This window comes from Agelaius tricolor, unplaced genomic scaffold (assembly GCF_023055355.1).
Source record: "Agelaius tricolor isolate 1412-34295 unplaced genomic scaffold, bAgeTri1.0.p SCAF_25, whole genome shotgun sequence".
NCBI lineage: Eukaryota > Metazoa > Chordata > Aves > Passeriformes > Icteridae > Agelaius > Agelaius tricolor.
Window position 1 is genome coordinate 6,106,382 of NW_027269285.1, and position 23,071 is coordinate 6,129,452.

The 23,071-nt window shown below is 48.1% G+C and overlaps 2 protein-coding genes across 3 annotated transcripts; one reads left to right on the forward strand and one right to left on the reverse strand.

The window, feature by feature from the left end:
* Nucleotides 1-284: 284 nt before the first annotated feature.
* STYXL1 (serine/threonine/tyrosine interacting like 1) lies at nt 285-10,987 on the reverse strand. 2 transcript variants are annotated; one of them, XM_071448098.1, is made up of 9 exons: nt 10,831-10,987; nt 9,645-9,706; nt 9,019-9,178; nt 8,481-8,537; nt 7,444-7,589; nt 5,978-6,123; nt 4,864-4,958; nt 3,107-3,216; nt 285-1,035 (listed from the first exon to the last, which is right to left on the reverse strand). In XM_071448098.1, exons 1-9 carry the CDS (start codon nt 10,931-10,933, stop codon nt 904-906), a joined length of 1,011 nt encoding a protein of 336 aa, XP_071304199.1. In that variant the 5' UTR covers nt 10,934-10,987; the 3' UTR covers nt 285-903. The 2 variants fall into 2 exon arrangements, with proteins under 2 accessions (XP_071304199.1, XP_071304200.1); XM_071448099.1 differs by lacking the exon at nt 3,107-3,216.
* Nucleotides 10,988-11,083: 96 nt separating this feature from the next.
* MDH2 (malate dehydrogenase 2) lies at nt 11,084-19,722 on the forward strand. The gene is made up of 9 exons (XM_071447730.1): nt 11,084-11,243; nt 13,290-13,458; nt 14,206-14,289; nt 15,225-15,334; nt 15,859-15,984; nt 16,622-16,699; nt 17,821-17,920; nt 18,329-18,480; nt 19,422-19,722. The coding sequence occupies exons 1-9, from the start codon at nt 11,184-11,186 to the stop codon at nt 19,551-19,553; spliced, it is 1,011 nt and encodes a 336-aa protein (XP_071303831.1). The 5' UTR covers nt 11,084-11,183; the 3' UTR covers nt 19,554-19,722.
* Nucleotides 19,723-23,071: the final 3,349 nt, after the last annotated feature.

The following is a 23,071-nucleotide window of genomic DNA, read 5'->3' on the forward strand; positions in this document are numbered from 1 at the left end:
GAAAACCAGAAATTCCCTCTAAAGCAGAGTCTGGAAAACCAGAAATTCCCTCCAAAGCAGAGCCTGGAAAAAGAGAAATTCCCTCTAAAGCAGAGCCTGGAAAACCAGAAATTCCATCTAAAGCAGAGTCTGGAAAACCAGAAATTCCCTCGAATGGCAGCCCTTGGTGCCCGGGCTCACTCCCAGCTCTCGGGATGCGCTCCCGGTCCTGGCTGCGCGTGTCAGGATGAAAAACCCAAACTCACTGGTAAATCCCAAACACAGAGTGCTGCAAAGGCAGGGAAGGTTTTCTGTGGTGTTTTATTTTGTGATTCAAAGAACAGAATTCGGAGTAAGAGAAAGGATGGACTGATTCAGGTACTGGTTGAGGTTGCATGTGACAGCACTGAGGGTTCAAAGTCACCACCTCTGCCCAGGGGTTTGGCTGTAGGATTAGAAGGCAGCAAATGGGAAGGGTGGATTGTCACCAATCCAGCCAGCCAGGCTGAGGGGGCTGAGAAGGTACTTACAGGGCACAGGGACTTCTGAAACAGGGAAATTCTGTTGTCACCTCTCCAAACTGGAAGTGGGCACTGTCAGACTCTAAATTTCCTATTCCAGACCATGGCTAACAAACCCTTACAGTGATAACCCTACTGACTGCCCCTCAGCTGTGGTTATAATCCCCTTTGCTTACAAAAGAGTCGAGCTGTGTCTAATGGGCCTGCAGGACTTGCATTCCCCAAACTTCCACCTCCTCCAGCACAGCTGAGTTCCCCAGGAAGCTCCAGATCTTGACCCAAAATGAACATGGAGCTAGAGGAAAGCTTTTCCATTACATTTGGGACTTTTTTCACACAGCTTTCAAGTAACTTTGTCCTCAGAGAGGGGAAGGGAAGTGGCTTTGCCCACGGGTGTTCTCTGTCAGTAATTTGGCTCAGACACGTCTGTGACTGGGTACCCATAGATTTGGGTCTCCCAGGCTGAGAGCTGCTCCACAAAGCCCCGGTTTGGTCTCATGTTCATTTTGCATTTCAGAAGGTATTTCCAAGCTCTCTGTAAACAGAAGGAAAGTAAAGAAGTGTTAGGAGTTGAACAAAAAGTGACTCTTGGGCATTTTCACAAAGCAGCTACACTTCAGTCAACACAGCTTTGTATTTGCTGCCTGTGCTGGACAGCAAGAACCTGCAGAGAGGAGTTTGGCATCAAAGTGGGAACAGGCTGGATCCAGATGTGACCCTGAGAGAAACCTGTCCCCTTTCATGCTCTGCTCTCCTGGATATGAGGACAGCTCAGGCTGTTTTCACTACTGATGTTATTCTACTCTGCTGGAGTGATGCAATCCTGGATTTTCCACTCTAAAATGCTGCTCCTTCCACAGATGATGAGCAAAGCAGTGAAGTATCAGCCATAAAGGTTATAAAGCAATGGAGGTTATCACATTTTTGGATTGGTGTGACCTGATGTGGCAGAGCAGTTATGACCTTGCAGTTGTCCCACTGTATTAATTACAGCCATCTTAATTATTTGTTAGCTCCAAGTAATCACCTAGAAACTCTGACACACACACAGGGCAGATCCCCCAGCATTACTCCAGCTCCATCCCTGGGTTTTCCTGTCAGTGCTCATCTTCCTGCTCATAAAAGAGTTTGACCCCTGCACTTGGAGGGTTGCTTAAGGGAAATGAGACCAAAGGTCAGCAGATAGTGCTCCATTGGTTTGTTTTTCTAATCTTGCTGATTCTGCAGGCTCTGAGGCTGATATTCCAATATTTACTCTTCTGGGTTCACAGTGTGGGTGTCTCTGGTTCCCCTGGACTCAATGGATTTACTCACATATTGCTCACTAATAGAATCAGGGGCTGCACATCCCAACTCTGCCTTGTTTTTGCCTTTTTGGAAGCTTTCAAAGATCTTTGCCTGGATTGGCTGGAGGATCACACAGAAATCTTTGCACTGCTTTTGTCTGCAAGAAACAAACTTGGCTGCCAGGGTAATCCCTCAGGAAAGCTTTGCCCAGCCAACAGTGGGCAAGCACTGCCCTGTCAATATTTTCTTTCTTTTTTTTTTTTTTTTTTTGGCATTTAGTTAAATGCTGAGACCAACCTGTTGATGCCAACTGAGGGGAATGGCAAGGCTCAGGCTTTGACTTTTGCACTGCCATTGGAAGCACATTCTGTGATTCAGTGAGTGAGTGGCTGTTATCAGCCTGCAGGAGCAATCACATCCCTGTTAGAGCAGGGGCTGAACCCTGTCTGAGCCCTGCTGGCACCCTCAGCCTCTAATTACCCACTGGCACACAGCCATGGAAAGAGCTTTCCTCTTACATTGGACATGTTTGCACAAAATCAATCACCTTATCAGATACAGACCCAGCTTCAGTGAAGTTTGGATCAATCCCTTCTAGCTCCTGAATTTTCCAAACAAGGGGGAGGTTTTCAAGGAGAGGCTGGTCAGTTGCCATGGGAACTCTCCTGCTCCCTGTCAGGAGCCACCAGGAGATGCTGCAAAGGGAGGAAGGCCTGGCACCAGGGGAGAGGCCACCAGGCTCTTGCACAGCCAGGCCATCCCCAGCCATCCTTCATTCATTTCTTTCCTTGTTCAGAGCTATGGAACAGCCTGTGCTGGACATCTGACCTGCATACCCCCTCTGGGCAGCTGTTATCCCATTGCAGATTTCTATAGAGGGGTGTCTGTGGGAGGGGATTGCTTCTGGAGGAGTAAGAAAGGATTTTGGAAGGTGGCAGTGCTGAAGTCAATGGTGAATGAGAGCCCTGTGAACATTGTGTTCTGAACTTCTCTAACACCATGGAATTAGAGATAGGATTAACTGCAGTAGCTTCCACTCTTTCCCTCAAATCCAGAAGATAAGTACCATGTTCTGTATCCACAGCTTTGCTTTTCTAGCCCTTTAGTTAAGTAGGAAAAACAAAAATATCTCAAGTTCTAGAGGAAGGACTCAAAGATCCAAAATCACACCTAATCCACCTCCTTAATGGTCTAAAGAAGAAGCAATCTCAAACCATAATCAGTTCCATCATCAGGTGGGTATTGTGCATGAGTGCTGGGGTTTCAGGAGGAGCAGGGGAGTGCAGAGGCAGCGGTGTGGCACTGTGACAGGGACATACCTGCAGGGAGAAGCGGCAGGAGTGCATCAGATAGGCCATGGTGGCCGTGCTGCTCCGGCTGATCCCCAGGCTGGAGAGCACCAGCACTGCTCCCTCATCCAGCTGAGCATCTGAGCCAAGAAATGCCAGTCACAAATTAGTGAGCTGGGAAACAGAGCCCCCCGTGGCACTCATTTGGTGACAGCTGACAGGGGGGCGGCATTCTTAGAGACAGGAGCCCTCAGGAGCCCTGACAGCAGCAGATGGGCACTGCCAGCTCCCGTTTCTGTAAGCATTTGCCTTTCTTAAAAATCCACAGTTAAAACATGGCCTTGAAGAGCAGCAGCAATGACAATGACCAGTCAATGCTTCATTACACATCAGTGTCACCCTCACATCAGGGATCTGAGGAGATGTGGTCTTTCATGACCTACCAGCTGTGGTCGGCATCACAAACGCTCCCCAGACAGGTCTAAAGGTACTGAAATTTTATTTTGCCTGGAAGGTTGCATATTTAATTAATAACTTTTTAATTCTTTCTCTCCCTCTCTAGACAGAATGATGTTTTTAAAATATTGGCAACTGAACTCCAGAATTCATAGAGCAAAACCTTTTCTTTTAGTGCTGTCAAGATGTTTTGTTTGGTTGGTTTTTTTCCCAAGCACTAAATCAGCATTTTTAAACTAATTTCTATTGTGAGATACTACTTCTATCTGGGTAGAACTGGCCTCACTCCAACATAGACCTGGCATGAGGACATTCACACTCCTCTTGGAGTATGTGGAGAGCTTTAGTCTCGTGTTCTGGTTTGAGTAATCTGCTCTCCACTGCCAAACAAACAGTTCCACTATCAGGTAAACAGTGGAACACTTCCACAAGTGCAGCTAATAGGCTCTTGTAGTCTGGTTTGGAAACAGCCACAAATCATGTGTAATGTCAGAAGGAAACTTCTGAAATACTACTGGGGAAAAGCATGAGGCACAATGAAAGGCAAGTAAGTGAATGTCAACATTCAGGTGCACCAAATAATGAAATTCAGTTCAGAACTACAAAATTATATCCAACAACAAATGTTGTTTCTTTGTGTGCAGTTGTCATGTCTGATATTGTACTTGGGTTAAGCTCTGTGGGCACAGGGTGGTCTTTTGCTTCTGGCTCTGTCCAGCACAGCTCAGCAGGGCCTGGGTCTGTGGCAGATGTTGTTTGATAAGCACAATAAAAGATAACAACATGGTTGGACAGCATCAGGATGGAGCTGCAGGAGCCTGAGCTGCAGGCACTGAGCTGCAGAGTGTTTTTTCTTGTCCTATCTGATGTAATCAGCTGAAGGCAGGTCCATGCTGTCCAACCTGAAAGTCCTCCTGGGCCCTACAGTGGGTCTGCACTGCAAATCACAAAGATCATCAATGCCTCATGCTGAGCTCTCTAATGTGTGTCACACTCTGCTTCAAATAAAGCTCTGGTGCCTGAAGATTTGGGCTGGTGAGAGTCAGAGGAGTAAGAGGGAATCCTCTGAAGCTCTGGTAGATTCCCAGCTGCAAAGGTCTGGATGGAAAGCTCCCTGTTATCAGAGTGAGGTATCCTTTAGGGTGAGCAGGGACATCAGAGTCAGATGCTCTGTAAAATCTCCTCTCTGTCCATCAGGCTGGTTAGTGAGGCAGCTCTGGTATCCATCAGGGTGTGGGTGTGCTTACCCTCCTACCTGGGCTTCCTGTCACTCCCATCTAATATCCTACAGTGAGCAAGGGCTCAGGAATTCCACATCAGGATCCACTCACCTATGAAATGAGAAATGGTGGGGAAGGAAGAAAAAAGATCTGCTTCGAGTGAATCAGGAACAGGTACATGGAGGGATTTACCTTCTTCTGCAAACCTGGAAAAAGAGCACACAGACCCCATGGAGCAGAGGAGCAGCCTTGACAAGATGTGCTTGTTGGAGGCAAGGTGATCATTTTGTTTGCTGTTACATTTGTGAGTTTTTAATCATCAGCGTCATTAACATGATAAGGGATTTATTGTGGTGAGGCACAGAGATGTTTGTAACACAGAACCAGTTTAGTCACTGATTTTCCATTTCAATGGTATCAGTATTGATGCCTTAACCTACAGATAGATAACCTACAGAGAGATAAGTGAAAACAGATAAACTGAAAGCAGATGTGCTTTCACAGAGTGTGTGGTGGCTGTTTTGTGGGGCCCCCCAGTTCCCTTCATGTGGTTTTCTATGGCAGTGACTCCTCCTTCCACAGACTCAGAGGGGCAAAAAATTGGTGAGGAATTTCCAAAATGTGGAAGCACATCATGCAGAGGGCATGGGAATATTACCCACAGTGCAGAGACATTCCTCTGGGGCCAAAGGCATGAGAAATGTCTGCTGGTGCATATGTCCTGGGGTGGGTAACTGGTTTTGTTACTTTTTTGGGGTCACCACCTTGAGAAATGCCACTGGGTTTTTCACTGTGTGAAACTGCATTTCCAGCAAGGCTGTCTGCTCATGGACAGAGCAGGTAAGGAAGGAAGACCAAAAATGTGACATATTGCTGACTTAGCTTTTACACAGATGTGTTGGTAAGATTTTGCTCTGAAAGCTATTTAGACATACAGGTTTTTCCTGAAGAGAGGTGGTATGTGATAGACTTGAAATACCAAGGGCTTCCCAGTCCTCCTCTTACCCAGTTCACCCGTGGCATGGTCAGAGGCTGTGCAGGACTGTGTTGCTGTTGTGCTAACTCTAGAGCAGAAATTAGAAAACTGACCATGAAATGGCACTGGAATCTGCAGAGGTTTCCTTGGAAGGCCACAGGCACTGACTCCTCTGCCAATAAACTCTGTGTCACCTCTATTTTTCACATCACAGACCGGTGAGGGTGAGCCTTGAACTGTTTGACTTACAGAATCACGGGCTGTTCTGAGACGTTGACCAGTGCTTTGATCCTCAGATCTTTCTGAATTTGTTTGTCACTGGCCTGCTTGAAATTGCCCATATATAGCTTTGCAGGCAGTATTTCTACAGGGTATGGCTGGAAGGTGTCTAGTTCCTGCCAGAAAGAAACCACAGGCTCAGGTTAGAGAGTGTCTTTGCTGGATATATCTTAAACAGAAGTCATGTGAAGAGTTGAACAGGTACTTAGTCAGCAGCCCATGACATATTTTAGTGTAATGATTCATTCAATCACCTGGATTTGCTGTATTTTGAAGTCTTTGCTAGTTTTACTGGGAATAATTAACAGCCTCACTGTTGTTGTGGCATTACCTGAAGCAAATCCCAACTAAACAGGAGGTGGAATACATTCTTTCCATTGTCTGGAGGGGCTGCAGCAGGAGAGATTCCTTTGATGTTCTCCCTGGTTACTGTTTACAAGGCTAAATGAAATCATCTGCCACCTGCAGAGCTGCAGGTGCCCTGGAGTGGCACAGCACAAATCCACAGCTGCATCCGGTGTGGCAGCCTGGAGGCTGAGGAGGAAAACACACAGGCAGCCAGCAGTGCCTCACATCCCTGAGGGGATGTGCCTTGGATGCTGCTCCAGGAGCACAGAGGAGGAGTTGAACAATTCAAAGCTTCAATTCTCAATTTAAGGAGGTGCCTGTGTCCAGCTGAGTGTGAGCAGGAAGCTCAGCAGTGAATTGCCCTTCACAGGGCAGCACAAAGTGAATTATTTTCTCTCTTGTGCTGTGGCATCCCCAGGTTAGCACTGTGTCATGGGCTGTTTCCTGGGAACCAGATGGGAACAATGGGAACAAAAAGCACCTTGGAATGAAATGCTCTGTTGTCCAGCACCTTCTTGACCTGCCCTGCCTGTCCTAAATGTGCAATAAAGGGTAATTGTTTCTCATAAGTTAAATAGATTGATGGTTACAGGTGAAACCAAGCAATCAGGACTCAGTGTTTGAGTGGATGGCTGTTTTCTTCCTGGGCCTATTGAAACAAGGCAGTTGTGACCCTTTCTGATGAAAAGACATGGATCACAGTGCTTGGTAGGAATTGTACTTGTGTTTGAAAACATGTGCTGAGTACTATGCCAGATAACCACGTGTGAGAGAGCAGCCTGCTTCCTGTCACCACTTGCTACTGTTTGTTCAGTTATCTGTACTCTCCATAGGCCAGTTTTGGGGTTATCAGGGGAACATTCCCAGCTTGTTTCCATGAACTTCCTTTCAGGCAATAGAAGAGGAAGAAGTGTGGCTGTAAAAGAATCAGTGGTGAGACTCAGAGCAAGCACAGTAACTCAAATTCATTTAATTCCTTTGTCTGAAGTTACTGTCATACCAGGTTTGCAACACCATCTAACCTGAATTCAGCAGCCATCACCAGTTGAATATTAATGTCATCTGCTTGGAAATTAGTCTCATCTCACCTGGGGCATCCACAGAGTCTTGTGGCTCTTCAGGAAATGGTAACAAGCTGAAAAGCGCCTGTAGCCTCCCTTCAGGAGGAGCACGGGGTGCCGGGTGAACTGCTCCAAGTTCCTGGCATGGAAGAGGGCATCTCCTTCCTCAGCACCTACAGAGACCAAAGAGCTGTTGGCCTGGGCAGGTTCAGTGTCTCCATCTGCCTCCCTGGCATCCACAGCAAATCCCTTTTCATTCCATCTAATGCTCTGGAGAAAACTTTGTTAAAAGCTCAACTTATTCTTTACTTGTTGCTGCAGGTCAGTTACAGGGGGTGCTGCTTTTCCCCTCTCATCCTGATCTTTTATTCCTCTCCTGGTTTCTTTTCTAGGACCAGATTTCCTCTCCCTGTTTTACTTTGGGAAATGCTTGTAATAAGTTTCCATAATAGGGAAGTTTTATTAATTCAAATTTAATAATCTTAGTTTTATGGAGTCCCTTTTCTTTAGCCTGCTTTAGGCAAACAGGGGAAAAAAAGGAAGTGTCTTAATTAAATTCTTCACAAATGTTTTAAACACCCCCCTCAGTGAAGTAGATTATGTGAGATGGCTGCTCCTCCTCCCAAGGAATCCATCCTGTTTCCCTCTAGCTATGTCTGCTTTAGAAATGGATCAGCACAATAGAAACCCAGCTCTGATTCTTCCCACCTTCCCTCTACTGCCTCACCACTGAGCATTTAGGAACCTGCTTGCTTTATTCATTCCCCTCACACCTCCACTATTTTTTCTTTAAAAAGTGATGTAAATCTTTGCTAAAACTCTGTAGCTTTTGTAAAAGCTCAAACAAACAGAAGTGGTTCTGCTCACAGAAGGATGTGCCAAAGGATGTGTGAAAGCCAAACACTTCCATGGTTCAAGGAAAACTGAACAATGCCATGGAAAAGTTTCCAGCACTTCACATTTCTTGGTGAACCCCATCAAATCACCACCCCCATTAAAAGTAATTCTTTTAAAATATCATGAAGTGAAAGCCTTTTGTGACCCTCAAAGAAGGAAGTACTCACTCTGGGAACACACGGAATCTGAGCTGCTGATTTCAGTCTCTGAAGAAGTGCTGCTCCCTGAAAGACAATTGTTGGACAAGCCAAATCTCAGGGAAATGTGGCCAAAAAAAAATAAAGAACCCATTCCTCACATGCAACTAGGAGCTTCAGAGGATCATCCACAGATGGGAAACCAGGGCTGCCAGCATGCTTTGAAATAAAACCTGGATTTTTGAAGCCTGAGAACATACACAACACAGTGAAAAAACAGAGGCAGGGCACAGTTTTTCACATAAATCTGGGAACATTTACATCTCTTCCAACAAGCTCATAACTGCTTTAGGTAAACAGGGGAAAAAAAAAAGAAATGTCTTAATTAAATTCTTCACAAATGTTTTAAACACTCCCCTCAGTGAAGCAGATTATGTGAGATGGCTGCTCCTCCTCCTCCTCCCAAGGAGTCCACCTCATAACATTATTATTCCTCATAACATTAAATGAGGAATGGGAAGAATCTCAATCCAGCAGTGAGGACTGGACTGACACGGGTCACACGTACCTGTTTCTTCTTCCTCCTCCTCCTCCTCCTCCTCCTCCTCCTCCTCCTCCTCCTGATTGTCAGTGTCAGTCAAAAATCCAGTGTCGTGGTCATACACCACACAGAATCTGACATAGCCCAGCTCCTCGGGGTTGGGGATCACATACTGCCCTGCAGGACTCTGCCAAAATCACAGAGCAATTCCATCAGGGGCACGGCTCCACTCTCCTCTGCTGGCATCAGCACTCCTGACATCCTGCAAGTTACAACTCTGGCTTGGGTTTGTTGTGTTTGTACGTGTGGGTGGACACGGCACTGACAGCCCCGCTTAGGAGTCAGGAATGATGCAAATCCCGCTGATTGCTCCACCGGCAGCAGCGGTGCAGATGCCAGCGCTGGCCTTGTGAGGCAAGGCTAGAGCTGGGTGAGCTCTTGTGCAATGTTTTCCCTGATTTTCAGCTGCTGTGTGCCAATCCTTGGGGCTGCTGGAGCCACCTCTGCTTTGTGACAGAATACATCCCCCCAGTGGCAGCCGCGGGGCACGGCCGAGCAGGGGCTGGGACATTTCCCCTGGGTTTCAAACCAGTTCTGGCTTCCTGCTAATTGCTAAATCCAGGGGTGGCTCACACAAACAGCAATCCCCTCACCAGTACAATCCTTTGGGCTGTAACAATGTGGCTGTCATCGAATTCAAGCTGAGAACGGGCATCTGAAAAAAAAAAACAAAACTAACCAAGACAGAGCAATTGGATTTTAAAGGTGGAATCCTCTTTGTATTTTGTCAGTGGGAATTCAGGCAGCACTCAGAGAAAGAGGGTTGGAAATGTGGCAGTTGGGGATATGGTTTAGGGGTGGTTGTAGTGTTGCAGGGTCACCTGTCGGACTGGATGAACTCAAAGGTGTTTTCCAACTTTGATGATTCAGTGATTTGGTTTTTTTTTTTTTTTTTTAGAAACTGAGGGTTTCTGGTGTGGGTATAACAAACTCCAGGGTGGATGTGAGTCTGTGTGTAACACCAGCAGTGTTAGTCCTGCCCCAAGTGTGCTCCTGCAGCATTGCCAGCCTCACCCCTGTGCTCTGCCCTGTGCTCTGCCCTGACCTGCCCAGCAGCTCTGCCTCTGCTGCTCCAGAGCTGTGGAGAGGGGCATTGCAAAGACCCCAGCCCCACTCCCAAACTGGCCAAGCCCCTCAGCAAAACACTGAATGACAGGCACCCCTCTGGGGGTATTGGCACTATGCAGAATGGATGTGGTTATCAGGGATCTTTGTGTAATGGGTGAGAAATCTAGTCCAGTTCTAAAACCTCTGGGAGCAGCAGGGGAGAGTGTTTGTGCATGGGACTGATGAGAGCAGGGAGAGCTGAGCACGAGGAAAGCCAAACAGCACCAGCTCACAGCACCTGAAATGGGATGGGAGGGAGGTGCCAAGTGCCAGGCCCCAGAAATGGTGAGAAGTGATGTGTGTGCTTTTCCTCACAAGCCCTGATGGCTCAGGATATCTGCCTGGGCTGAGCACAGTGCCTGGCTGCTGGCAGGGACAGGGACAGGCAGGGACAAGGACAGGAAGGAACTGGGGAAGCAGGGACAGGCAGGGACAGAAGAAGCAGGCGGGGAAGGAGCAGCCAGGGCAAAGACAGGTAGGGACAGGGAGGGGCATGCACAGGCAGGAGGAGGGACCGCGATAGGCGGAGGAAGGGGCAGCAGCAATAGGGACAGGCAGGGGAAGCAGCAAGCAGGGGGAGGCATGGGGCTAGGCAGGGACAGGGACAGACAGGGGCAGGGACAAGGCAGGGACAGGGACAGGGACAGGGACAGGCCTATGCCGCGGCCTCACCCAGCAGGCACAGGTAGTTGGGCTCCGCCAACCGTGATCTCCACCGGTACTGGTTGATGATGTTGTAGAGGTGTCGGGGCTCGCAGAACATCACCCCCGCCATCCCCCATCCGCCCGGCTGTCGCCGACTATCGCGACACCGCGCTCCCCCTCCCCGCCCAGCCGCACGCAGCGACGCCCGCCGGTCTCCAAGGTTACCTCAGGTGGGATCTCGCGAGACTTTCCCCCCCCTTCCCGCGGCAGGGGGCAGTCTCGCGAGAGCGGTGGGCGGGGCCGCGCAGGCGCAGCGCGGGCCCTGGAGGTCGTTGGAGTCACCGGAGCCGCCGCCGCTCGCTGTGCCCGCCGTGCCCGCCATGCTGTCCCGCCTCAGCACCGCCACCGCCCTGCGCCGCGGCATCGCCACCTCCGCGCAGGTACGGCCCCCGCACACACACCGCCCCCCGCCGCGCTTCCTCCTCCGCTCTGGGGCTGCCGCGGAGCGCGGGGGGAAGCCGGGGAGGAGCCCCGGTGCTGCTCGGTGAGGAGGCTGTGGAGCACGGGCGCTGCCGGTTGAAGGGGTGCGGAGCGGGGATGCAGGCTAGTTGTTCTCCGTTCTGGGCCTGCAGGGCCGGAGTTGGACGTAGTTCCTCCTGCGGGACTCGGGTGGAACGCAGGCCTTCGATAGGGGCTGCGGGGTCGGGAGGCAGCGCCGGTGCTCCTCGGCTGTAGAGCCCTGGGTCTGCTCGGTGAGGGCTGCGGAGCTCGGGTGGAGCCTGGACCCTTCCTCGGGCTCGGGGTAGAGCCCAGAGCCCTCCTCGGAGCGGGGCTGCGGGGCTCGGGTGGAGCCCGGACCCCTCCTCGGAGCTCGGGGTAGAGCTCAGAGCCCTCCTCGGAGCGGGGCTGCGGGGCCGGGAAGGAGCCCGGGGCCTCAGTGAGGGGTGTGTGGAGCCCAGGAGCTCCACAGAGCGGGGCTGCAGGGCTCGGGTGTAGCCTAGAACACCTCGGAGAGGGGCTGGGAACTGTGCCTCAGGCACACAGGCAGAGGGCTCGGGCGGTCTCGGTGCTGGGTGTGCCCGGTGACAGCACCGTGGCCCTGCGGGTGTCAGCCCAGCCAGGCTGTGAGTGTGATGATCCCGAATGAGCTCCGTCTCTCTGATGGTGTGCGGAGGGTGATGGGTTTGCTGCTTCCTTACTCCGGTGCAAAAATGCCCCTGTGTTCCGGAGGTGTTAAGAACTAACGCTGGTGGTTGGTTTAGCAGTAATCCTTCATGTGCCAAAATCCACTGTGCTGGCTCCAGACCACTCTGCTGTGGCTGCACAGATAGAAACCGACCTCTGTCCAGTGTTAATAGGCCTGGTGGGATGTAAAAGAGTGATTATTGCAGCTGTAAATAAGTGTTGTATAGGACAGCCTTGTCTATGGAAACTGTATTGATTAGCAGTGAGATTTTGACCCCATGGTATCAGCTCGGTCACAAATGGGGCTCAGCAGTGACTCAAGCTTCCTCTTAAAGAGTTTCATGCAAAATTATCTTTGTTGCAATAGCAAGAAAACTGGGTTGAGGTTAATCTGGTCCAGTTCTTGGGTAAATTTTTTCCTGCATAGCACAGTAATTAAGCTGTTCATGACGAGAAGTAGAGCTATTATGGCTTTTATCTGGAAATATTGTGATAAAGAATGGCTTTATCAGCAGTAATTGCTCGTTACGTCTCCACAGGAGTTTTCCATCACTTTGGCAGTGTTGCACTTTAAGGTTGATCTGGCCCTGGAAGGAGCTTTCCTCTTGTGGAGCAGCACTTTGCAAACAGGCATTTTTGACAGAAATTACACTCTGCCAGTCGGTACCTGAGTGAGGATAAAATTGGTCCACAGGGCAACCAAGCAGAGTTGATTTTACTTGATTCTCATCCATGTGATCAAAGCTGGAAATTGTAGCCACTTAATGTTCTCTGTCCTCAATCTGCAGGTGCTATTTTGGATTTATATCAGGTCTAAACATGTTCTTCACATATATGCAGTGGTTATTACATTTCTTGTAGTCCATTGAATGTACTGATTTGCCAAATGGAAAGCATTTTTTTTTATACTGGCAATGTAAACTAGAAAAACTACAAACCAGATTTGCCTTAAATCAGGCCTGGGCCCACAGGGTAGCAGGTATTAGTCTCAGGCAGGCATTTCTTTTGGGGGAAGGGTGATCCCTTGGGTTCCTTTAACCTAGCCTAGCTTCCCTTTTGAGCTTCAGATCACAGGTAACCATTTCCTCCAACCTGTCCTACCAATAAACCTCGGGGAGGCTGCTGTGAGGGTCATTTCCTGTAGGCTTAAACCATCAAGTTTGCACAGCACTTTGTAAAAAAAAAAAAAAGAGAAGCAGAACTTAAAAGTAAAGAAAGAGTGGTGAAATCCCCAAGGTCGCTGCTGGGGGAGGTGAGTGCCAGAACAGCTCTCCAACGTGTTTGCTGTCTGTTTTGCACAGAACCATGCCAAGGTGGCCGTGCTGGGGGCCTCGGGGGGCATCGGGCAGCCGCTGTCGCTGCTGCTGAAGAACAGCCCCCTGGTGAGCAAGCTCAGCCTCTACGACATCGCTCACACGCCGGGCGTGGCCGCCGACCTCAGCCACATCGAGACCAAAGCCAGCGTCAAAGGTACCCTGGGAATGGCCTCGCTGCCGAAGGGATCCTCCCACAGGGGTGGCTCTGACCCTGAGTGCCCATTGCCTCTGAGGGGAAGTCTTCACCCACTGATCCTGAAGCCCAGTATCAATTTAAGTAGCTTTTTCCTCAAGCAGTGAATGATTAATTAAGGTTTAGCTGATTAGATTGACGTGTATAGAGATAAATATGGGCTGTGGTTGAAGGGAAATTTGTGACATCTGGCAGGAAACATTCAGTGAAATTATCACAGAGCGTTGAATTTAAAAGTTTGACCAGAAATAGGTTTAACACTCCCTGGGTGAATTCCATGTGCTTCTTTTCTCTTAGATTCTGATGAAATCAAAACTTAATCTGCTCATCTTTCTTTTATCTGAAGATCACCAAAAGGTGACATTTTACATGAATGTGCCAGTCTGCAGTTCTTTGGGGGCACTGACTCTAGTGCCAAGGCTTTTGGGGAGTAAATACACATAGCTGGAGGAACTGAGAGTTTGGACACAGGTGAATGTGAGATTCTCACCACTCTCATTCTGTAAGTTTTGAAACAAGGATAAAAATAAAACATCAAATGGGATCCATCCATAATTGTGTTGCTTTGCTTTTCAGCATCAAGTCTAAATTGAAGGTTAAATTAAAAAAAAAAAAAACTTGGTTGCCTCTGGGCATGATTTTATACTTCAAAGTGTCAACTGTTTAATAACTATCAGAAACATAATGCCTGAATGTCTTCCATTTCAGGCTACATGGGACCTGAGCAGTTGCCAGAATGTCTGAAGGGCTGTGATGTTGTTGTTATTCCAGCAGGAGTCCCAAGAAAACCAGGTAGGTTCTGTTTGTTGGAAAGCCCCAGGGCTGCTTTGCAGTGGATCTCTGCAGTTCTGCTGCTCAGAGCTGTGTCTGTTGGGGTGTCAGAGGTCTGTTCATGCTTCTGCCCCAGAGCTCCTGGTGCTCTCAGGCAGCTCATTCAGCCTCTCTTACACTGTCCCTTCTGAAATGGGCTAAATGGATTTCTGGAGTTCCTACTTGGGCCTGAGCTGCAAAGGCTTTTGATGCAAGTCATCCTAAATCTCCCTTAGTGTTCCTTGTCCCAGAGCAATGCTCAAGGAATAAAAACTGGTTCTTTGTTTAATTTCTCAGCAGAAGAGAAATAATCCATTTTAGTTTGTGTCAATTTTACAGCAACTTCTTGGGGCATCTCTGAATAAATGCTGTTAAACCTTCCTGGAATGTTTCTGACCTCCTCCATTTCTATTTTCCAGTATTCTGTTAGGAACATAACAAAATTCTAGACTTTAATGCCTAGCTCTTCCTAAATATTCATTTTTCATAGTTAAAGTAGTTGCTGCAACAGCAGTGGGGGGTGGCACTTACACAGCCAGCAATATTTGCACACAGCAGTTGTCATTTAAACTGTAGTTGTGGAAGTGACTTAAAAGAGGGAAGAGAATTCATCTTGGGAGCAGTTGTGCTGCTGTGAGCACCTCTGGTGTGGGTTGTGTGGTCACAGTGCACTCAGGCAGTCTCAGTGAAGTGGGTTCTGTTGGGCTGGTTCCTCCTGGGAAGGGCTGATCTCTCTATTAGTGAGAGGAGTTACCTGTGGAGCCAATTCCTTACTGCAGCTGGAGAATTTGTTCTTGATCTGTGAAACCACATGTGTGTCTGTGCAGAGCAGAATTTTGATTTTGGATTTTGATGGCATTTCCTGCCTGTGATGGTAACTGTGGGTAACTTGGAATCCTGCCCTGGCTGTGTTTTAGGTATGACCCGTGACGACCTGTTCAACACCAATGCCAGCATTGTTGCCTCTTTGACAACTGCCTGTGCAAAGCACTGTCCAGAAGCCATGATCTGTATTATTTCTAACCCAGTAAGTGTCTTCTGGAGACCTTGGAATGCAGAGGAAAAACCTCACCAAATTCCAGATACTAGAGTATACCAAATACTAGAGTAATCCTAAGTCCTACTAATTTTGACCAGTGTCTTTAAAATCTGCAGTGTATTTGCAGAAAAGCCTGGTTCTACTAACCCATTTTTCTTGGCTATTTTTAATTCAGAGAAAACTTGGATGTAAAAGTGCTTAATATCTCCAAGTCTGTGTGACTGGTTATAATGCAAGCTGGTGTATTAGCTGGGATAAAAGCCTTAGCTCACTAAGGGAGGAGCCTTTGTAATGGGAATGAACAAATTTATTGTCTTAATGGTTATTTAAAATTAATGATTTTTATTCCAGCCTGACTGTAAATTGCTCTTCAATTTAGGCATTAAAGTAATTGGCTACAGTTGATTCCGAATTGAAAGTATAGTTCAGATTGTTAATTTGCCTGTTAAGTTCATGCATTGGCTTCTTTATTAAACTGCTTTTAATCAGTGCTTGCCTCTTCTTGCTTGTAGGTAAATTCAACCATCCCAATAACTTCAGAGGTCTTCAAGAAGCACGGTGTGTATAATCCCAACAAAATCTTTGGTGTTACAACACTGGACATCGTCAGAGCCAACACTTTTGTGGCTGAACTAAAGGCAGGTCATGGTTAACGTACAGGGGGAGGGATACTGCCTGCTTTGATCATCAGATCTATAAAGTTCTTCCAAAATCACTGCAGAGAGCCAAAGGAGCTCAGATTTCCGTGCAGCTAGAGGCAAAGGCAATGATTCCCTGTCTCCCTTATTTAGAGGAGCCTGAAGATAAGGTTTCTTGCAAAATGTGGTTCAAGAGACTTTGACCTTTCCTTTTCATAGCTGAGCCCTGCAAGTGAGCTACGTGTTGGCCTTAATTCCCTTGGCATTCCCAGCCCTGCCATGCAGCCAGAGGAGAGGCTTGAGTTGTGGTGTGTGTTTGCAAGTCAAACTCTGTGCTGTGTGTCACAGGATACTCTGCAAAGTATCAGGAGCTGTAACAGGTTACTGCTCTTAATAGCCCTGCTGGTGTTTATGTTGTGCTGCTCTTTATCCAGCCCTGCAGTAATAATATCCTGTAACTGTATGAAGTGATCAGAGTAACCCAGAGTTCTGCTCTGTGGATGTGGCTTTGTCCCTGCAGTGCAGCTGCCTCTGGAACTCCTGCCCTGTGTGTCCTGGTATCCAGGGCAGGGAGTGAAGTCACTTGTTTTTCTTGCCCGTGTGCTTCAGAAGCTGGAAAGTTTTGTGTTTCCTTCAGGGCTTGGATCCAGCTCGAGTAACTGTGCCAGTTATTGGTGGCCATGCTGGGAAGACCATCATCCCTCTGATCTCTCAGGTGAGTCAGGGTGACAGCTGTGTGTAGCAGCACACTCAGCAGCATGCTAGGGTTGATATAAAGTGCCTCTGTGATGGCAGGAAATGTGCCAGGATAGAGCATGCTGTCCTGCTCTGTCTCTTCCTGCTCTCATGGCTGCTTTCCTTCTGGGATGGAGTGCAGGATGAGGTGGAAGGCAGCAGCCTAAATCTGAACCCATCTGGGCAGTGTAAACAGTTCCAGCTTTCCTCTAAGGAAAGGAGTTTGGGATAAGAACCGAGGGGTAGTGTGGGTGTTTAGGTGTCCTGGCACTGTTTGTGACAGGTATCTCATGACAGGAATACCTGGCTTCAGGAGAAAAATTGAATTGATTTTGCTGTGATGGAGTGGAAACCCCACTTGAAGCTCCAGCATTGGAAGGCACAGGTCAGGCTGTGCAGGGAGGCCTGTTCCAGCCATGACTGGTAGTCTGGCCCTTCAGCCAGGCTGAAATGCAGTTCTGAAGCAGGTGCAGTCTCATGGGGAGATGCTGGGATGTGGCCAAGGAGCAATCTGGAGAAAAGCTGTGCTCTAAGTGGGGAATAAAGTATCCTTTAGAGAAGAATTTTCTTGGGAATAAGAGCAAGGGCTTTGGAGCAGCTGAATGCTGAGAGGTGCTTTAGTTAAACAGTCCATTGGGACAGACACAACTGTGCTTAAGCTGCTGGTGTAGCTGTAACTGAAGGTTCAGTGAATTCCTAAATACTGCTGGGAAACTGGATCTTCCATAAGGCTTGACTTCCATAATGCCACGGTGACCCAAATATTTACAAGATGACTTTCTGAAATTCCTCAAGCTTGGAGGGTGTCTGTAATGCACAGGACTACACAGTAGTGAGGAGCCATGGCAAGCCCTGGTTTGGCTGTGAAGCTGTGGTTTGTCCCTGAGGAAGCTGGGCAGGGCTGGGTTCCTGTTCCAGGCCATGCAGTAACCCCAGCTCTGATGACTTTTGCAGTTGGTCAGTGTCACACAAGCTGGGGAAGCCCATTTTGCCCAGTTGAGAATTATTGATAACAACTGCAGTGGTACAAAAAATATTGTGTGTTTATACTGCATCTAGAGGGCTTCTGGTATTTGTAGTAACTTCTTTTTTCCCATCCAGTGCACACCAAAAGTGGAGTTTCCTCAGGATCAGCTGGAGAAGCTTACAGCAAGAATTCAAGAAGCTGGGACTGAAGTTGTCCAAGCTAAAGCAGGAGCAGGTGGGTTCTTGAGTAAAGCTCCCAAGTAAGTCTTGTTGTCTTTCTGTAGGGCTGCAGTCTTCTGCAGTTTAATCTTATTTACAGGTTATGAACTGCTGGTTGTCAGTCTCACTGCTGCCTGGGCTGTGCTACTAGAAACAGCTCAGTATGTAACACTAAATATTAACTGATCCCACACCACCTATGGCTTTAAAAGATTTTTCTCTGTCAAATTAAGCTGTTTCTTTTATAAATCTTGTCAGTTAGATACATGTAACTGGCTAAAAGCTTCTGCTTTATCTAACTGGCCGTGAACTTGAAGTCAGTGACACATTATTACTGACAGCACACTGGTATGGAAACCTTTGATGCTAAAGGAAGTATCAAATTTCAGTGTGATCTGTTCTGAAAGTGGTGTAACTCTTGCAGGATCTGCCACCTTGTCCATGGCCTATGCTGGTGCTCGATTTGCATTCTCCCTGTTGGAGGCCATGAGTGGAAAGCAGGGGGTTGTTGAATGTGCCTTTGTTCGGTCGGACGTGACAGAGGTCCCCTACTTCTCTACACCTCTGCAGCTTGGGGTATGTACTTTACATCACAAGCCTTATGAGCAGCAGCTACTGCTTGTGTCATGTGGGTTTTACTCAGGGGGTTCAGTTTAGCTGAGTGCCTGCTATTGCTGGAGTTAGCAGCTGAGTGTGCCTTTAAGAGTCTGCAGTATTTGGGTGTGGTGTTTAGGCACATAGCTCAGCTTGACAAGGATGCTGCTGCTTTTATCTGCTCTTAGACTGCAGGTCACTGAGTAACCAGAGGTTCAGACTTGGCTTAAGAGGTCACACTAGCCTCAAGTCAGGCCTGTTTACTCTGGGCTTTCATATGATTAACCAGAGTCAGCAATCCTGTCTCCTCAGCTTGATCTGCTACAAGCAAATCCTCAGAAACTGAGGCACATGGGGAGCTGCAGCATGGATTAGGATTAATAGCTTGCTTTCAGGACCTCTGCTGAACTCTGAAAGCAGTGTTCTTTTGTCACCCATAACCTGGGGTGTGGAAAACAGTGATGCTGCAGCCCTGTCATGGCTGCTGGGATGCCAAGGGTGGTGTTTGCTGGTGAGGGGATGCAAGCAGAGGAATGTTAAGAGGGAATGTAGACATCTTGAAAACCTGTGTGCGCCACTCTGAGGCAGTTTGAGATAGCAAGCAAAGGACATACACACCTCTTGCCAGATGGTGGGTGTGAAGTTAGGAAGGGTCAGTTGGTGTCAGTCTCCTCTTGAAGGAGCTGCTGGGTTGGCTTCTGGTTTCTCACATGTGAACAGTGAATGAGAAGTTTGTGAGGGCTCTAGAAGTTGCCACAGATAGTAAGAGGCTTCTTTCCAGGAAGTACAAGGTTGGCAGACTAGAGATGACACAGGTGCCAGGCTGGGTCTCTGTCTCAGCTGGATAATACTTAGTCAGAACTGTTAAGCTACTCTTTAGGTCATTCAATGAATGCTTAATCCTTAAATCCTCTTTCCCTCAGAAAAAAGGAATTGAGAAGAACCTAGGCCTTGGCAAGCTCTCCCCCTTTGAAGAGAAGATGGTTGCTGCAGCCATGTCTGAGCTGAAGGGCTCTATTAAGAAAGGAGAGGAATTTGCAAAGAACTTCAAGTGAAGACTTGACTACGGAGAGGAATTAACTTCCTTAATTTATTAAGGCATCATGTCACTTATCGACTTCTGATTCAAAGCTCATGCTTTGGTTGAAGTCTGTCTGTATTAGCTTGATGCTTGTTGCCAGTGCAGTCTAATCATCAATAAAACAGCCTCATTTTTTCAGTGTACCATGTGGAGGTGTCCTGATGTGCTTGTCCTTTGGAAGGTGGAGGCTGTAGGTCTGTAAGAGGGGATTGGTTTCAGCAGGGATGGAATAGCCTTGGAAAGGGGATGAACTCATTACTCCCAACTCTGCTGCTGCCTGGGTTTGGGCTCCTTGTTCAGCACAGCCACTGGGAACCAGGTGTGACCAGATCAGGATGGGTATAGGGATAACTGAGTGAAATTATGTAAAAGATGTTTTTTCAGGAGGTGGCATTACTTCTATTACCTTGTGTTACCTTAATCTCTTATGTAATTTGATTTTAAAGGAGTTAGTGAAAGAGCACAGCGTTTGAAACGTCAGTCCTGCACTAAGACAATAATTAAACTGCTGAGAGCGACTTCTTTCTAGTTAGGAACAAAAGCCTTGATTTAGCATCTCCATAAATTTCTCTTACATTCATCCTCTTGTGAATATAAAAATAAATGTCTGCAAGAAGATGGTGATGACGAGTTCTGTTGCTGACTTCTTTGAAGGTAAGCTTTAATGAAGGAAGTTATTAATTCACTCTTCCTCCGTGCTCTGCGCTGCTTACGCTGTTGCTTTGAATTGCTCTCATCCGTGTAGGTTGAATTCTAAGTTGAACAGACTTTATTTTGATGAGTGAAGGAAAAGCCAAAGCCCAGCACCTCTGGAGGAACTGAGGTGAATGTTGATTTGAGCCAGAGAACATGGGGTAGTTGCTTACAAGATACCTAAAAGCCATAAATGCTCTTTGGTCACTGCCTTTTATCTTCCTCCCACATGTATTTTTTTTTCCTGAGCTCTCTTTACCATGTTTTATTTTTTTTTTATTTTAATTAGTTCATCATTCTGAACCAGATCACACAATTGTGACTGTTGAAGATGCATGGAGAATAAAGTGTCTGGTTCTTTTCCTGCCCTGTGGAAGAAGTGGGCAAGGAGGGCAGCAAGCACAGTCCTTGTCACTCCTCTGCAGAAATCCAGCGTGTTAAAAGCTTGGTTTCTTTACAGGAATAGTAATGAAATAGAAGCGTTGGCAGTCATTACTCAGCAGGCTTGGAACAAAGTAATTATTAGGTGGTATTAATAGAATTAAAGATGGTGTTGGAGGGGGCAGGGGAGGATGTGGAACTGGAGGACACTGAGGAGGAGTGACAGGCCAGACCTGGTAAATGTGGCAGAGACTGTTCCAAACAATAAATGGAAAGCATGTGGCAGACTGTTCTAACTTGTCAGCAATTTCAAACCTGAAACAGGCAGCCCAGAGTGTTAAAACCAGTGTGTGTGCACCTGCAGAGGTGTGTGTCCAGTCTGGGTGCCCAGGTGGTCCAGGGGCAGTGCTCCATGAGGCTGCAGGGAAAGCCTTGCCTTGCAACCTGCAGGACAGGAACACACCTTTGTCCCAGTCCTGCTATTTTTAATACAGCAGATAGAGCAGATTTCTGAGCACTGGAGACTTTTCAGAACTTGAGGTTCATTGTGTGGCTTAGGTTATTCAATCTTTCCTTGTGTCAGCAGTCCAAACCCAGCAAAGTCCAGGGGAATTGCATGGACAAGCAGAAAGCTTTGCCTGTACCAGTGGGGACTCAGGGACAGCTTGGGCAAGTGGAGCTGAGGTGGAAGAGGATTATGTCTCAGCACCTGCTGACTTTTAGGTTCTCCAAGGTCTCCTTCAAATCTCCTGAATGTTAACAAAGTCCCTGCACTGTTTGGATTTAGGGGTTGTTTCTTCTTCTCCTTAATCCCATGCTGCATTTTTGGAGTTGAAGCTATTCCCTATGCTGGAAATCTGCTCCCTTTTGAGAAAGGACAGGAGACAGCCTTTTGTGGCTTTCTGCAATGAAATCAGAGGCCAGAAGGGCACTGGCTAAAGGTGAGAGATGGATGGATGTGTGTCAGTGCTCCCTGTGCTGTCCCTGTAACTGAGCAGTGCTGTGGTGGGTAACAATCCCTCTGGGGACTGGGGATGGTTTGTAGAGGTGTGGGTCATCCCACCCCTTCTCTCTGAGCAGATTCCCTGGAGGAGGAAGGGATCTGGGCCATATCCCTCCCTGGGAGGGGTAGGAATCAGCTGGGTGTACCCAGAAAAGCCAACCCTCTGTCCTGGAAGTTGTTTCCTGGTGCTGTGGCTCTGACACACAAGACCTTCATCCCCTCTCCTCCAAGTTGTGCAGCAGGGCTGCCCTGCTGAGTCACAGCACTCATTCCAGTGCTGCCAGCCTTTGTGTTAACCTCCTGTGGAGATGAGTGACCAGGTCTGGAGGAGGTGAAAAACCTGCCCTGTGCACATCTCTTGGGGTTTCATCCTTTTTACTGAGCAGACTTTTGCCTTGATGGTCTCTAAGCACCTCTTCCCCTGCAGCATCATTTCTGCACATGGAGCTGCCACCTCCTTGGGCAGCACAGCCCTGCACCCGAGCACAGATGTCAAAATACAGAGGAGATGTGTGTGGAGAGTAATAAATAAAGATTCTCCAGATGGCCATATGTCAGGTCACTCGAGCCCACCTGCTGCTCCTGTGCTGCTGCAGCAGCCTGTTAAATGCAGGAAAGGATAGAACAAGGAGAAAAGCAAAAATGCTGAGTGGTGTAACTCAGGCCTCATCCTGATCATCACTGTCCTGGAGGACTTCAGGTGGGATGACCACAGGAGCAGGCTGGCAGACCTGTGTCTGTTATTCCTGGGAAATCTGTTTTCCCTTCCTGGCTCTGTGCAAGGGCTGGTGCTTTGGTGTGGGGGTACAGACCTCCCACCCAAACCCCAGCTCACCCTGGGGGGCTCTGGGTGCTGCCAGCAGCCACTTTCCTTGGGTTAAGGCTGGTACAGCTGCAGCAGGTGTGGCTGAGCCTGAGGACAATCCATGGCATTTTGGTGATACTTAGGAGAAGCAGAAGAAAGAACAACAGTTTAGTGCAGCCTCTGCCTTGCCAAAGCTGGCTGCCTTCCCAGCTCCAGCAAAAGAGCAGGACTGGAGGGGCTGGAGGTACTTCAGAAAGGTGCTGGGTAACTCTTGCCCTCTCTCAGGAGCCCACCTCCAAAATCCACAGTCTCCAGTGCTTTCTCCCCACAGAAGCTGCCAGGACAGAGAGCTGTTGCTGCCCTTTCCCTCCCCTGGGCAGCTCAGCTTGTGCACCACCAATCTGGGCTACTCTGTGCTCAGCCTCACATTACTGGGGCTGGCAGTCCAGAGCAGGCAGCTCATCCTCTGCCCAGGAATGGGGAAAGGAGAGGTGGGAATAGACCCCAAGAGTGGCTGGGTGTAGCTGGGGGCACAGGCAGATCTCCCCCACAGCCAGCTCAGCTTCCCCCTCTCCTCACAGGGCAAGGGCAAAGGGTTTTAACGTGAGCA